Source organism: Phyllostomus hastatus, unplaced genomic scaffold (genome assembly GCF_019186645.2).
Source record: "Phyllostomus hastatus isolate PE091 unplaced genomic scaffold, TTU_PhHast_1.1 phas_contig_1021, whole genome shotgun sequence".
In the NCBI taxonomy this organism is placed as follows: domain Eukaryota; kingdom Metazoa; phylum Chordata; class Mammalia; order Chiroptera; family Phyllostomidae; genus Phyllostomus; species Phyllostomus hastatus.
The window spans coordinates 1,891,727-1,906,801 of record NW_025333505.1 but is presented as its reverse complement, the minus strand read 5'-3'; the positions used below and the strand labels follow the sequence as shown (position 1 = coordinate 1,906,801).

Genomic DNA, 15,075 nt, shown 5'->3' with positions numbered 1-15,075 from the left:
TGGTTTTGGAGGCCATGGAGTCTCTTTTGGGATACTTCACTGTTGTGGAGAAGCAACCGTAGACAATACGTGAATGAGTGAGCGTGGCTGCCATCTAATAAAACTTTATTTACAAAAGCAAGCCGTGTGCCAGATTTGACCTATAGGAGATAGTGGACACCAGTAGCTGGCAATGCTTGTTTTTTAGAGCTTGAGAGAAACTTCAGATGATTTTCTCATGTTGCATGTGGGTCATGTGGAGGAAGGGGGTTGGTTAAAAGACATGGTCAAGGTTACACTTTTGTGATGGAGCAGGACGAACAAGCAACTCATCTAAACAACAGCCCTGCATTTGGATTTCTTTGTTCCATTTAGTATTTGGTGATATTCTCTTCAGCACTGAATTACACACTGTTTGGTATTATGTCTTGTTTTTTCATGTTTAATTACTTTATGTGGGGCCATATATTATTACCTGTTGTGGGGAAGTGAGCTTTTTATAGGAGTGTTTAATTTCCCAAAGTGTTTAGAACAGTATGAAGTATAGAATAAAACCCTCAATAAATGTGTGTAATTAGAATTCTTCCAAGAAAACATACCAATATGTAACATTTTCATAATTATATTCTTATAAATTACATCTAAATTTAGGAGATTATGAGATTTCCAGTACCTAAATTCTGATCATAATTTTATACCCACCTTTTACGTAAAAACTCAAATAATCTCTTATGTGCTCTTGTATATCCTGATTTCAGTTCTATTCTAATTTTGTTATCCTTAAGTATATGATTTTTAAAAATTAGTGACAAATTTAAAATGTGGTATAAAAGTGACAGTTTCTTACAGGAGTCCATTTACTGGAAATGCAATATGGAAAAACTACCTTCAGTCTTTATAAATGCTCTATGTACATTCTAAACTTAAATTAGCTAATGGGTCAGTTCATCGATTATTATCAACTTCATTTAAATTACCTTCAGTGTCACCATATGCACACATTGAAGTTAACTTTTTGGAAAATACTTTGTTCGTTGTTACGACCCTCGGGAGCAGGCTTGGACTAAGAAAGGTTTCTCCCCCCTGCGCTGTGGATTTCCGACGGGGCTCCCCCCTTCCTGTTTCCTTCCTGTCTCTCCTCAGAGGTCACCCCATCAAGAGGCTTTTCTCGACCAGGCAGCCAACAACACCGCTCCCTCCACCTCCCCGTGCCCCCAGGCGCCCTGACCCTCTCCCACAGCCATGTCTCTGTAGTATTTCTCACCACCTCATGTTTAGTCTGTTTCTTTCCACTAAGACGTCCTCTGCCACGAGGACAGGACTGTTGTCACTTCATCCATGGCCGAGTTTCCTGTGCCTCGTGCGGCAGAGGCGCTTGGTGCATGTGTGAATGAACGGAAGGGAAATGAGGGAACATGAGTGCATTCTGAGTACAGTGGGAGCTTAGGAGTAACAAAGACTCTGGTGGGATGTGGAACTAGGACAGAAGGTTATAAAAAGTTAACCACAGGCCCTGGCTGGCGTAGCTCAGTGGATTGAGCACGGGCTGTGAACCAAAGTGTCGCAGGTTCGATTCCCAGTCAGGGTACATGCCTGGGTTGCAGGCAACCGTACGTTGATGTTTCTCTCTCTCTCTCTTTCTCCCTCCCTTCCCTCTCTAAAAATAAATAAATAAAATCTTTTAAAAAATTAAAACAAAACAAAACAAATGTTAACCACAACAGAGTCAGAGGACAGGAAATCAAGGCTTTATTTATTTGGGCTTACTGGTAGCCACACGGAACAGTACAGTTTTTAAAACAATTAATATGAACGCCTTGAGTGTACATACCTGCTTGGTGCTCCGATACTTTTCGAGCAAATGTGATGTCTATATTTTTATTCTTTTCCATTTAACTTTCTGGGGAATATATTCATACACATGCACCATATTTTCCAGAGGCACTTACAGCATAACTAAGAAAAATAAGAAATGTAACAATGTTTTACAAGGATGGATTTGTTCATTTTAGCTTCAAATTTGTACACACCTGAGGGACGAGATCATGAATAGCAACTCGTTTCCCCGGGATCATTAGGGACTTAACTCCACCTGAGTGACTTTTCAAGAAAGCTAGTTCATTCCTTCTATCGCTAAAGCGTTTTTATTTTTTTGTTTGTAAATACGTGAGGCAGAAACCATTCTAGAACATGCAGTGCAATTCCCGGTGTCACTGAACAGAGGACGCGGCGTGTACTAACATTTGTCGGGGACTTGAGACCACCTCTCGATACATCAGGTGTTGTGACACATTGTAACTGAGCAGTGTGCTGCGGGATGTGAGGTTAGTTGAGGTTAGTTCTTCTTGTTTTCATTCATTCACTCATTCATTCATTAATTCTGCACATGTTTTTAGAGTGTGTATCAAGTGCCTTGTGCTGTGCAGATCCCTGGAGAGTAAACACCAAGCCAAACAGTCAAAACCTTGATGTCCGTAGATCTTCCAGTCACGTAAACAATGGAACGGGTGACATCGTAACATGTCAGGTGGCACTCAGTGCCCTGCAGGAAGTGAGACTGCGGCTGCGGCCGCTGCAGAGAGTGACAGTGGCATCGCGCTCTTTCCCACCGGTGCACTTACTAGGCTTGTCTGCAGGGATGAAAGGTGGCGCTGAGCAGAGCCTGGGAGGCGTGAGGGAACAGTGACTGTGAAGGAGGGGAGGGGGTCCTGGTGGCCTGACAGTCAGGGCCAAGGAGGCAGGAATGAGAAACGGCCGGTGCAGGCTTTATTCTGAGGGATTGAGAGCGGGAGCCAGTGGCTATTTGGAGCACAGGAGCCACATGAGCCCCTTAGATTTTTAAGAGTGTCCCCTTGGTTTCAATGTGCAGAAGGGGTACAGGGGGGCCAAGGGAGGAAGCAGGCAGACTGGGCAGCCCCCCAGAGGGCTGATGGCCTGGCGGTGCGATGTGTAGCATTTGGGATGCGCCAGGCTGAGAAGACGCAGGCTGTGATGCTGTCTGTCAGCCCATGAAAGCAGACAGACAAGAACTCCAAGCAGGGGTGGAGTTCCTCGGACTTGACCGTGTAGATGTAAGAAAAATGGAAAGATCCGTCAGTGGAGTTGGAGAACAAGTTGGTAGTGAGAGGGAGGACAAAAAAATTAAAGCCACTGCAGGAGCCAAGTGAGGAATAAAATGGAAAGCTCACATGGTGGGGGCCCGACACCTGTTTCTTCATCTTGTAGTTTGGGCGGGATCCTTCCTAGTCTTCCCACCTCCAAGCTCAATGTTTCTAACCCTCTGCCCCTGCGATGAAGATTGCCAGGAGACGCCAGATTCCAAAGGCTGTTGAAGGACCAAACTTGACTTTGCTCGTGATCCTGAGTGAGCAAGTCTGAACGGAGGTCCCTGGGAGGGAGACACTGTGTCACAGTTATCACTCCCTTTAAACTAACTGGTCCTGTGGCTTATTAGAACCATCACCGAGTTGCCTGCCTTCCGATCCTTTGCTAAATTGTCATCGTTTTCAAATTGTGCTGGAGCCAATGTGATGACAGTTTAAATGTGATGACACATCCGTCGGCATTTAAAAGTTTTGTTAACGTCCTCTGTCTCTCTCTTTCTTTCTTTCAGAAAAATGCGACGAACCCCTCGTGTCCGGACTTCCCCATGGCGCTTTCAGCAGCTCGTCCTCCATGTCCGCGAGCTATTCTCCGGGCTACGCGAAGATCAACAAGCGAGGGGGTAAGGAGGCTTCGCTTCCCTGTGTCGGCAAGTGTGTTCAGTAGGAATTGTTATAGCCGCAGCTGTAACCCTAATATACACCTTATTGCACAGCAGCCGCTAGCAGGTTCCCCAAATCATTCCTCCCACTTCTGTCAGCGGGCTCCTAAATACTGTTGTAACCCATTTGTTTTTTGCAGCCACAATGGGGGTGTAAAAATGTGGGCAGAAAGTAAGAAATGATAAATCAAAGAGGAGAATTTTTTGGAGTTGCATGGCATCATGCATTCAAAATAACAGAAATTCTGAGTTAAGGAAATTCTTATTAATCAGAAAATCACTTAGAAAGAAGTTTAAAAACACTGATTTCAAATAAGTGTGCAGTGCATGCAAAAGAATACTTTCTACCCATTGCTTTTTTTCTCTTTATTAATGTACAACTTAGTTTCCATTGAAAATGCAGCATAAAACGTTATGACCCTTTATAATTTCTCCCTCAGGACACCGAATTTAACTTTGGTATTAAAGCTTTGGAAAAAAATAGTTACACATTTGCAACTGAAATTTTAGTTTTTGGCTTTAAAGTCATGGTCTTAATTAGTAAAGGCTAATTTCAAAGTAGACTGCAGTACTCAGAGAGTAAAAGAAGGTGATTAAGGACAGAAACTTAAAACTCTTTTCTTTTAAAGGAACATGGGTACAAATGTCAATGAACGGCAACTTAAAAGGGAGAAGACAATATTTTCCTGAATAAATAAGAATCAACCAACAAAGACCATAATTTTTATTCAGCAAAACAGGGAATGCTAAATTCAAATCACAGCCAATTCAGGAGAAATAAAAGCAAATAAATACAGAAGGATGGAAAGAAAGGGAGGAAGAGACAGAAAGAGGGGCAGAGGAAAGGTGGGAAGGATAAAAACATAAACAGAGGTGAGAAAAGAGAATAGAAGAAAAGCAAAAATAAGGAGGAAAAGTGATAGAAGAGGAGGAGAATGAAAAACTAGTATCAGAAAAGAGAGATTTAACAGAAAGAGAGATTTAGCAGAGAGATTTCAAAGAAAGATTCAGAAAGACCAAAGGGGAGAAGAAAACAGGTAAGATAAATACAGAATATTGTGTTCAGATCAATGCAGATGGAGGATTCACAGAAGCATAAAGGGGCCTTCATCAGTAAAAAGACTCGCTGAAAGAGACGCACAGGCAAAGGTAGAGGGATATACGTTTAAAAACATATACAGTTTTGATTTAAAAGAAATACTAATTAGCTACTCTGTTTATATGCTCTACTATTCATCAGATTATGGGCATGAGAGAGTTGGTGAGTTACTATAAACTATCAAAAGTGTTGCCTAAACATGTCAAACTATCGAAAATTTTAATTTGCTCCTCTTTTATAAAAAAAGTCACTGAAAGCAACAAGAAAAAATAATATTGATTCAAAAATGTTACACGGGGAACTGGCCATATCCCCAAAATAACTAACATTCAGGCAGACTCATTCCGGGAAATCTAGAGCGGAATATAAGAGCAAAGAAAGAAACAACACCTTAGTTTTAGATGTCGAGAGGATACAGCCTTTTCTAAAAGAAGTCCCATGGCACTGAGAGACCTACACCGACTGTAACGAGAAGCAGCAGCCTCACAAAATTGTTTAAAGAAAGTTTTGTCGGGAAATATGACTGACGAATTTTATACCCAGTGAATTTGGGCAAGTTAGGTTATGTCCAGCCTAGAGTGTCTTTGAAAATACAAATAATACAGTCTAAACAACAAGATGAATGAAAAGAAAGAAAGCATGGTGCTGACCAATGAATCATTTAAATATAAAACAATGACTAAGGAATTACAGTTGTGGAACAGAGTATACACTGGATAGATGCAAGACTGTAAAAATACCTGTGGGAATTAGACAGGCGGGTGCTGCTCTTGTCCTAACTTTTCAGAGTAGGGGGCCACAAAAGCTGTAATTTTGAGTACAAATTTATGCTGTCCTTGATGTTTTATAATTAATATTTTATGAAGAAACATCAATCGTTTTTTGTCGTACTCATTCAACTTAAGTTCTGTTAAAATGTTTTGTTTTAAAATAGTAAAAGATGCCACTTTAAATTACCTAGAGCTTCTTATCTATTTAACTACTCGTATATACTACAGTGAATTATCTGACATAAATTTCCAAAATCTTTATTTTAACCTGGATGCTTTTTTAATTTGGATTGAAGGGCTGTGCTTCTAACAGCTTTCTCTGTGGTTTATGGATACGTACCTACGCCTGTGACTCTATAAACAGAGACACGGACACAGTGCATTTCCAGAGAGAAAGCTGTTTCAAAAGCAAAGGCTACAAAACGCATGTTATGGTTTCCCAGCTGCTGGAGCAGCCGTTCCTCTCTCCGATTATTGATGCAGTGCATTGTCAGGCACCGGGGGGGGAATCATGCGGTAGTAATTTTGGGGGAGCAAGCCCTGTATGTGCTGTCGTTATAGATTTACACTTGCCCACTGTCCGTTGCATCAGCATTTGTTATGGGGAAGCCGTAGGTACTCACTTTCCAACCCTGAAATACTCTCTTGGCCTATCAGTGGCGCACTGTGCATGACTGCATGTGACGCTCCCTCCCCAAACCCATCCCGTCTCGTCTACCTAACTTTCTGGGACCCACACACAGCTGCCTGTGTGTCCACCCCTCACGCTGCTCTGCCTCTGCAGGTACACCCAGGACACTAGCTGATGAGCTCAGTGCGGGCCCAGGTAGACAGCAATAGAAGGAAGGCCATTTCCTCCTTAAGAAGAAAAACATAAAGACATTCAGATCTGGTTGTTTTAATAAACAAGAAAGCCTGTTGTGCCATCAGGAAGGTCACACGCAAACACCCTTAGGAGAGGAGCCATGGCGGCTGAAATCCACACTAAGGTATAAATGGCTAATAACCCACATTCATTGAGGATAGATTTTTTTTAGTATAACATGATACTACTTTTCTTAAAAATAAATAAAGGCAGCAGATAATTGCAAAGGGAAGGAAAAATGATGCATGTATGGGAAGCTGGGAAAGCTGGAGATGTATTTTCTTGCTTCACTGTTGGCAAGAATCACCTGATTGATACACCGTATGAGCATCTGAAAGCAAGAAGATCATACACTAATACAGAAGGGTACAAGGAGGCAACTTACTAATGCTACAAATACTGCAAAGAACAAAGTCATTGATCATTATGTTAATAAACATTGGCTTTGGCTTTTATCATTATCATTTACTTAAATTATATTCCCCAAATGCATTTTGAAGAGAGAGAGCTTATGAATACATAGAGAAGTGGAGTATAAATGCAGATATTCCCTCAGAGGACAGACTGACACATTTATACAACTTCATGTTGTATTGATTCAATACAAATCCCTCTGCCGCAGCCTTTGTATCAGGGACCCTTACAGGCAAACTGGGGAGAAACGTGGTATTTAAATGGATGTTCCACTTGTAACTCAGTCACAACTTTTGGAGCCTACGGCTTTCGGTGTTACTTCTTTGTCTGTCTGTCTCAGAACAGTACCTAGTTCCTGTGATCTCTACTCAGGGTTTATCTCCACAGTCCTCACCCGTCGCCAGTTTCCCCGTCTGTGTCATTCCGAGTCAACCGCAGTGAATGGTCTCCTCTTGCCGAAGGGTAGCACAGATGTGAAACCGTTGGGAGTTTTGCATAAGGTGGCCACCACCTTGCAGATGTACAGAGCACTGCACAGATTAGAAAATGCTTTCCTGTGTGTTTCAGATGCCACGTGATCGTCACAAGACCCTTGTTAGATAAAATGTTAGGTTAGTGAAGCCTATCATTTCTTCTGCCAAACTGCCGACTTCCTACTTCATATGCCTATTTTTTTTTTTTTTAGAAACCATCCTCTTTTTTCTGGTCCAAAGGGATTGCCCTTCACCCTCAGGTCCTCTTTTTCCCCCACAAACCACAGATGATGAGAGAGAGCCCAGGATCTCAGCTGATGCCACCAGCACCTCTGTGTACTCTGTCACGTGACACAGATTCCAGACCAGAGAGGGCTGCTGGGGAACCCAGGGCGGGCCGCGTGTAGATAGGAGAAGCGGAGAGAAGTGAAAGCAGAGAGAACGTGGGTCCACATAGGAGGGGAACCCAGTCCTGGGCACCCCTGTTCTGCGCCAGGTCCCCGCTGTCATCGTGCCCTAACCCTGGCTGCACTTCCAGGGTCTGGGAAATTGACTTTCTCATTCTGATGGTCACCTCCCTTGCCTGAGCTAATTTGGTGAGATTTGTCTTCCTAGTTACTAAAGAACTCCTGATTCAAAACAGTTATCATTGCCCCTATTTCACAGATTAAAATTATAAATAGAGGAACCCCAGAAGGTATCAACCGAGAGACTGCACTTTAGATTCTCAAGTGGCATAGCTAGGGACCAGTGCTTTGGGGACACAATCCGTGTCTCCTACTCACTGATTCTCTCCTATTCACGCTGAAGCCAGAGGAAGCCATGTGAGTGCTGCCTGCAGATTTGCCCAAAGACAGAACCTACAAAGGGGGAGGAGGTTTAGGCAGTTTGATTTGTGATCTCATAGCCAGAGCAACCCTGCCACGAGATCTCAGCACTTCTTCAGTCATGGACACCTTGGATAATTTTCTTTCCTTTTCACCCTCTTGCCCTTTTGGTTTATGGTAGATCCTTCCATGCTCACTGACTTTCTCTTGTTAGATTGTCTTCCCCGGATGATTCCTCCCATTTTAGGAACAGTCTTCTCTGTTCAAAGCAAAAGGCAGAGCATCCTTGTTGGCAGGGAGTGCTGAAGGGGTTTCACCTGTATTTCCTCCAGCAGGGAGAACAGATTGCGTGTGCGGTCCACATAATCAATGATGGCTTCTGGGAGGAACAGGTGTGCACCAGGCATCTGGAAGTTGGCCCGAGCAGACCCCTTCCCGCCCACCCTTGCCTCTTAAAGCGAACTACAGTCTTTTACGTTCCCTTAAAAGGCACTGCTGCAGTTAATAGTTGCCACCAGCCAAATCATTGCTTTTATCTTTTTAACATGTTCTGTGCATAACGCCAACCTCTCCTTCAGGTCCCGCGTCCACTCCATGCCCACACTGGGGCACTGCCTTTCCCAGGCTCCTAGGGGGCTCAGCAAGTAAGCCCACTTGCTCTGCTCTTCCGAGGGTCCGCCCCTGCTGCTCCTGGAGAGCAAGGGTTTCTCTCCTTTATTACGCCCTTCATTATCATGCCCCTGTGTTACATTGGTAAACCCCTTCTCGCCTTGTTTCTATTCTTTCTCCCCTTTTCCGCTTTAAAGAGTAAAAGGATCATGCCCTAGCTGGTGTAGCTCACTGGATTGCGTGTGGGCTGAGAACCAAAGTGTCGCAGGTTTGATTCCCAGTCAGGGCATATGCCTGGGTTGCAGGCCATGACCCCCAGCAACCGCACATTGATGTTTCTCTCTCTCTCTTTCTCCCTCCCTTCCCTCTCTAAAAAATAAATAAATACAATCTTAAAAAAATTAAAAATAAAAAAGCACACATTTAGAAAGTAAAAGGATCTGTCGCCGCTAATGGAAGCCCAGACCGGAGTGGACGCGGACGCAGTAGGAATCAGGAAGCGAGGACAGTGCTCCGTGGGGCCGTTGGGCTCTCCAGGGAGGCCTGCAGCTGGTGCGCATCTCTCGTCCATCCCTGATCTGCCCTCCTGCTCCGTGCGGCCCGCTCCTGGCAGCCAGGGTCCACCGGGTCAGCAGTGTTTTTAACCTTGATGAGGGCGCCCTCTCCTTAGATGGTAGCATCAGGGCTGACATGGTGAAATAGACTCATCTTCCCAACTGGTGAATTTCTTGTCCATGCTGGCTAATTTCATTTCGCTCTTTTCCTTCTTTCCCTTCTGCTGCCTGGGCCCTTTAATCAGTGTTTCTCTTCATCGGCTCCCTCCCACTCCCTGACTCATCGTTGCTTCATTGTAGATTCGTTGGCTGAAGTGTTGCCTCTCCCAGGAGCTTTGGCCTCTTCAGACTAGATCCTTGGAAGCAGGAGAATCCCAGAAGGCTGATTGTCTGATGCAGCATTTCGGGGTAGCGGCCATTCCCGTCTGGACTGGCTGTCCTTCTTCACCTTCAAGGTGCTCCCCTGCAAACACCTGCTGGTTCTGCTGGCTCCCACGCCGGGCCGAGCAGTGGGACCAGAATGACTTTTATTCATGCAAAACTGGGTTCTGATGCGGAGTCAGCCAAGGATGAGGATGGTATTCGTCAATTATTTAAACTTTCTGCAGCTCAGCTTCCTGAGTTTTATGGGTACTATATAATTTATCACTTAAACTGAGAACTTTTGACAACGAGGGAATTCTATGAATAGTTATACCAAAGTAATCTTGGATGTCTAGGCCCCCTCTTTATATTTTAACATAGAATCAGTTGTACAGTGGAACAGACCGGAGGCGGAGATTACATGAAATCGACAAAATCTGTTGCATTTAAATGCTAGTCTTTGCCATCGGTTGCCCTTAATATCTATAAAGAAAACCTACATGAAATGCCTTCATCCGTGTTAAAAGCATGACTCCCCGGAAAGGGAGGGCGAGGCTTCAGGTATGTGCCCCTGTGTCCTGCCTGGCACTGACTGAGGGAAAAATGATAATACAAAGATTGGGAGATAAGAACGTGTTAATGAGTTTCACACAATTAGACTACTACCTAACTTGAACATAAATGCCACCCGTGTCATTTCACCACAGATCCCTTTCAATTCAAATAAAAAGAGTGTGTGCCAGTGATTTTAAAGTGTTACTTTATTCTTATTCTCTTTATAGCACTCAAATGAGATGTTATGGAATCTAAGATAACAGTTATTAATTTTATGATCTCCAGGAAAGTCAAGAAGAATGACTCCAGACATTAGGGTGACCATTAAAAAATGTTTATTTTTTTCTTCTCAGTCCTACCAATTATAATTTTTTAAATATGTATTTAAATGATTTCCTTTAAAGCCGTCAGAAGGAATTTTTGTTCACCTTTGCAATCGAACGAGAGTTGCCATCTGACACTAATATAGGTGGTAATTTATTATTTTTACCTCAATTCTCAAATATGAATCAAAATTTTGGCTTCACTGGAAGCTTTTAAAAATTAAATACACAATACACGATACATTTGTGTGACTGGCATTTGTTATGATGGAATAGTAAAAGCGTATTCACCGGGCAATGACTCATAATTTGTTTAAACATGCCTTTTTAATTTGCAAATAATCTTGGTATTTTTCCTGCCGTGGCATCAAATTTTATGATGTTGGAATTTTAATACCTTCTTTTGTGTTCTCCATGGAACTCTATGCGGGGTGTTGTAGCCTTCCCCACAGAACCGTGTTCCCCAAGTGTGTTTTGTACCGACACTTACAACACACATGTACACAGTCAGACAGCCAGGCAAATACTGTGCTCTCTGGGCCTCTCTAGGGAATCAGAGACCCTCTTCCCCGGGGCATCTGGAGGCCAGCAGAACACACTGCCCCCCGGGAGATGCTGTTCTAAAACCCAGCCAAGCGCTCAGTACACTACGGGTGTTCATGGGGTTTGTTTAATCTGCTTCAAAGTACAGTTGTGTCCCACTGGCGTTTGATAATAGTAGTGTCATTAAAAGATGATTTTGGGTTCAGCAGAGGGAACTAGAATTGACTAGAAAAAGGGTTTCTAGATTTGGGGCATTTGAGATGAAGGGCTTTAAGGATGCTGCTGCTTTGCCAAGTCAGTGGCACGTACCATCCTGTTCGACTGTGAGAAAAACCACAAGCTGCGTGAGGTTCGGGGTCATCACATTCGCCACCGCCGCCCTCTGGGCCCCGGCTCTGGAATGTTGACTCCCCAGCACTCTTCTTACAGCCCAGTATGGACAGTGGGTGGTCTAAAAGGAAGGGAAACTGAATAATCAGTCAACACAGTTGTAATATGTCTCTGTAGCACATGCTCTGTGATTTTACTTTACACGCAATATTGAAAACCATGCTATTTGGTACTTGCCTTATGAAGTTTAGGCCAAATGGTAGCTGAATGGAGACAGGCTCATAGATGGAGAGCAGGGTGGCAGCTCAGGGTGGGGGCAGGTGTTAGGGGTGGGGGGATTGAGCAAAAAGGAGAGAAGGACTCATGGACAGACGTGAACAGCAGGGCGGTGATTGCGGGGGGGCAGGAGGGCATAAGGGGACCAAATGGTAATGGACGATATACAACAAAAATTTTAAAAGAAGAAGTATTCATCTTAAAACAGAATTCTTCACACAGTCTGAAAGCAATTTATTAACAGGGTACGGCACACGTTTGACTCTCAGCATATTTTCTTGAGCAAACAATAATATCCAGTTATACTTATTGCATCTATTATTCTACCCATTTTAATATTCAAGTGCTCACTGCTTCTGTGTCGGATGACTTACTGAGTCCGTAGTGAGTATTTGCAAACATTTTTCAGTTTCCCCAGAAAGGATGCAAGCTGTCTTTTTGCTGAGGTAACTAAGTGTGGCCCAGATAGAGAAAGTGGTAGAGAATAGATAACAATTACAAACATTATTATTACTATTATTTATAAATTTGAAAACTTAAAATCAGTGTTACAGAATGTCCATGCAGCACAATTGGGAAATGGCCCCAAGACACTGAACGCTTTCAAACTGTGAAGAAGGTACATCAGGCTAATGCTGTTTAATTGGCAAAACATGCTCTTTATCTCAGGGTGTTTGGGGGCATAACTGAGGCTTCCGTCTGAGCTGCTGTACCCAGTGGCTAACAGGCGCCTTTAGGCAAGAGCACATCCCAGGGATCCTTACACCGTGGGTCTATCTAGCCCCTAGGAAGTCCATGCTGGGTTTCAGTTGCAAGGTTGCAGCCTTTGAGACAGAGGCTGGAAATGAGCAGCTTTTGTTTCTCTGGGGAAATGCCCTGTCCCCTGACCACGTGAAGGACCCTGCCTGGGTCTGTTTGTAGGACGAGGTTAGGGCACAAACAGCCACCCTGGTGGCAAAGATGCTTCGAACCCTGTAATTCCATTGCCTCCCTACCAGAGGATGCTCTGCATCATTCTTCAATATCTGCTCTTCTATAATTAGAGAGACTCCCCTGCTTTCTGTTTTTTTCACCTCCTTCCCCTTATTTCATTCAATAAGAGGCCAGAATAAAAACAAGACCACATTATTTCCAGGATCACTGGGAGGATTTAATCTGGTTACGGCTCTATTAGCAAGCTGGTTAGGTCATACTTATTAGAATGAATAGACCCTTATCTTAATACCTGCAGCAAATTAATGACTTTTTCACACAATTGTCTTTGCGAAGAACAAGAAAACTAGATTACCTCCCTACGAATTCTAAAAATATTGTCACTAATAACAATTCAAAGCAGTCCAGCCTTTGTGAACAGTCCGCCTTTTCTACGCTCTGCAAATGAGCAGTCAGCTGTTTGCTTGGGCCCTTGCTTTACAACAAGACACATGTTTGGCGTGAACATGGCTGACACTAAACACGGGCAGGACAGTCTCCTTGCTCTTGCCTCTTGGACATTCAGGTGTAAACGCGGAAGCTGGAAAGTTTGATTCCCCAGGTTTTCACCCAAAGATCACTTCCATTTTACTTTTCCTTCGCTGTTTTTATTTTCTTAGCCACGTAAGGAGTTCCTGTTGTACGTTTTTGGTTTGCCTTGTGTTCCTTCCTGGCAGCTTCTGGAATGCATGTCCTTGGTGTCTGTGTTCCAAGTTCAAATCGGTGGTCAATGCTGTTGACTGCAGTTGCGGGATCCTTGTCTGAATTGTTTCCCTTACCTCCCCGTCAGCCAGGGGAAGCAGCCAGGAAGTCTGTTCCTCCTCCAGGGGGAATTGTTTTGTATTAAAAGTTTGTGCCTGAGCATATTCTGAAAATGCATAATTACCCACACTCTGAGATTTTTTTTTCGTAGCCCATTTCTGGCACATGGGATATATTTCACTGAGTTATTAATCTGAGTTTTGTTTGGTTTTGCTTTCAACGGATGCTTAGAACATGAGATGAGCCGTATAGACTCTATTGTGGAGGGGTAGAAAGTACTGCAGGTCCTCCAATAAAAGTCGTTTTGTTTGGTGTCGCTCGATATTGACATTGATGGGATGCTGCAGGCACTTTATCTCTCGTTTGTATCAATTAGCCTGAGCTAAAAGTGCCTATTGATGCGGTGCAGTGAGGACTTACCGTATTGTGGACTCCCTGACTCCTCCCCTCTGCATGTTCTGAAAAAAGTGGAAGTTTCCACCACAGGCTCCTGTAGTCTGCGTGCTTCCATGCCATTAGAGACTTACAAATGATTGCTAGAGCGGGGTCTTTCATATTTTGATAAGGCCATGCATTCCCGTAGGGTCAGATAGGCTCCCAGGAGGAGGAGGATTCACCTGAGCTTTCGGAGGGTCCCAACAGGAGGGAGACCCCGGAGGGCAGAGCCGGTGACCTTCCTCATGCTAACAAGTCCAGAGAGGCTGAAAACCCTAGTACCCCCATCCTTCCACACCTACGTCCAAACTGTATTAAATTGTAAGTGGTTCCCACAGGCGTCCGGATTGTATTATATGGGTCATTCTTTACATCAAGCATCAACATTTTTTTAATCCTCACCGGAAGCTATGTGTATGGATTTGAAAGAGAGAGAGAGAGAGAGAGAGGGACACTGACGTCAGAGAGAAACACTGATGGATTGCCTCCTGTGTGTGCCCTCACCAGGGATTGAACCCGAGACCTTCCAGGTGTATGGGATGGTGCTCCAACCAACTGAGCCACCCGGCCAGGGCAGAACTTGAACGTTTTTAAGTCACTTGTCCTTAGGGAGGGAGTTCAGGCGTCCCCACTGACGAGTAGACAAGTGTCTCTGTGGTTGGTGAGGCGCACCCTGTCTCTTTCTCTCTCGTCTCGCAGTGCTGTACTGCCGGCTTCTTCGCCTGGCCCCGGGCACCGGGAGTGAGTTCAGCACAAGCCCCGTGCCTGCTGCATCTGTGTACGCCCAACGTCTCCTCTGGGCCCTACGCAAATCCTAGGGAAGAACTTAAAGGTCACAGGATTCAGTTTTGCAAATGAAAGAAAAGAAACAAAACTTAAATTCAAGAAAGTTTAGATTCCTGCCCAAGGCTACAACTCACAGCAGAAGCGAACATTTGAAACAAGCTCTCCTGACTTTGAAATCACTCACTGTTTTATTTCCCACCTCGTCCCCACCTGTGTGAGCTGCTCTTTCACAGGAGTTGGAATAATATTTGAGCTGGCTAAAGGGCATAGTTAAGTTGTCCCACTGGGGTTTTAGAGCACAGACATGTATCTCTATTTTACTTACTCTGTCATTTCTTTGTGTGTGCTTATTATCTTTGCTTTTAAATAATCCAAGG

The 15,075-nt window shown here is 44.0% G+C and overlaps 1 protein-coding gene across 1 annotated transcript in view; it reads left to right on the top strand.

Annotated features, from left to right (window-relative positions):
* Positions 1-15,075, top strand: part of CNTNAP2 (contactin associated protein 2) — a 1,612,013-nt gene that overhangs the window by 518,272 nt on the left and 1,078,666 nt on the right. The window contains exon 2 of the mRNA XM_045834058.1: positions 3,593-3,703. Coding sequence (XP_045690014.1) covers positions 3,593-3,703 — 111 coding nt within the window. The remainder of the gene's footprint in view (positions 1-3,592; positions 3,704-15,075) is intronic.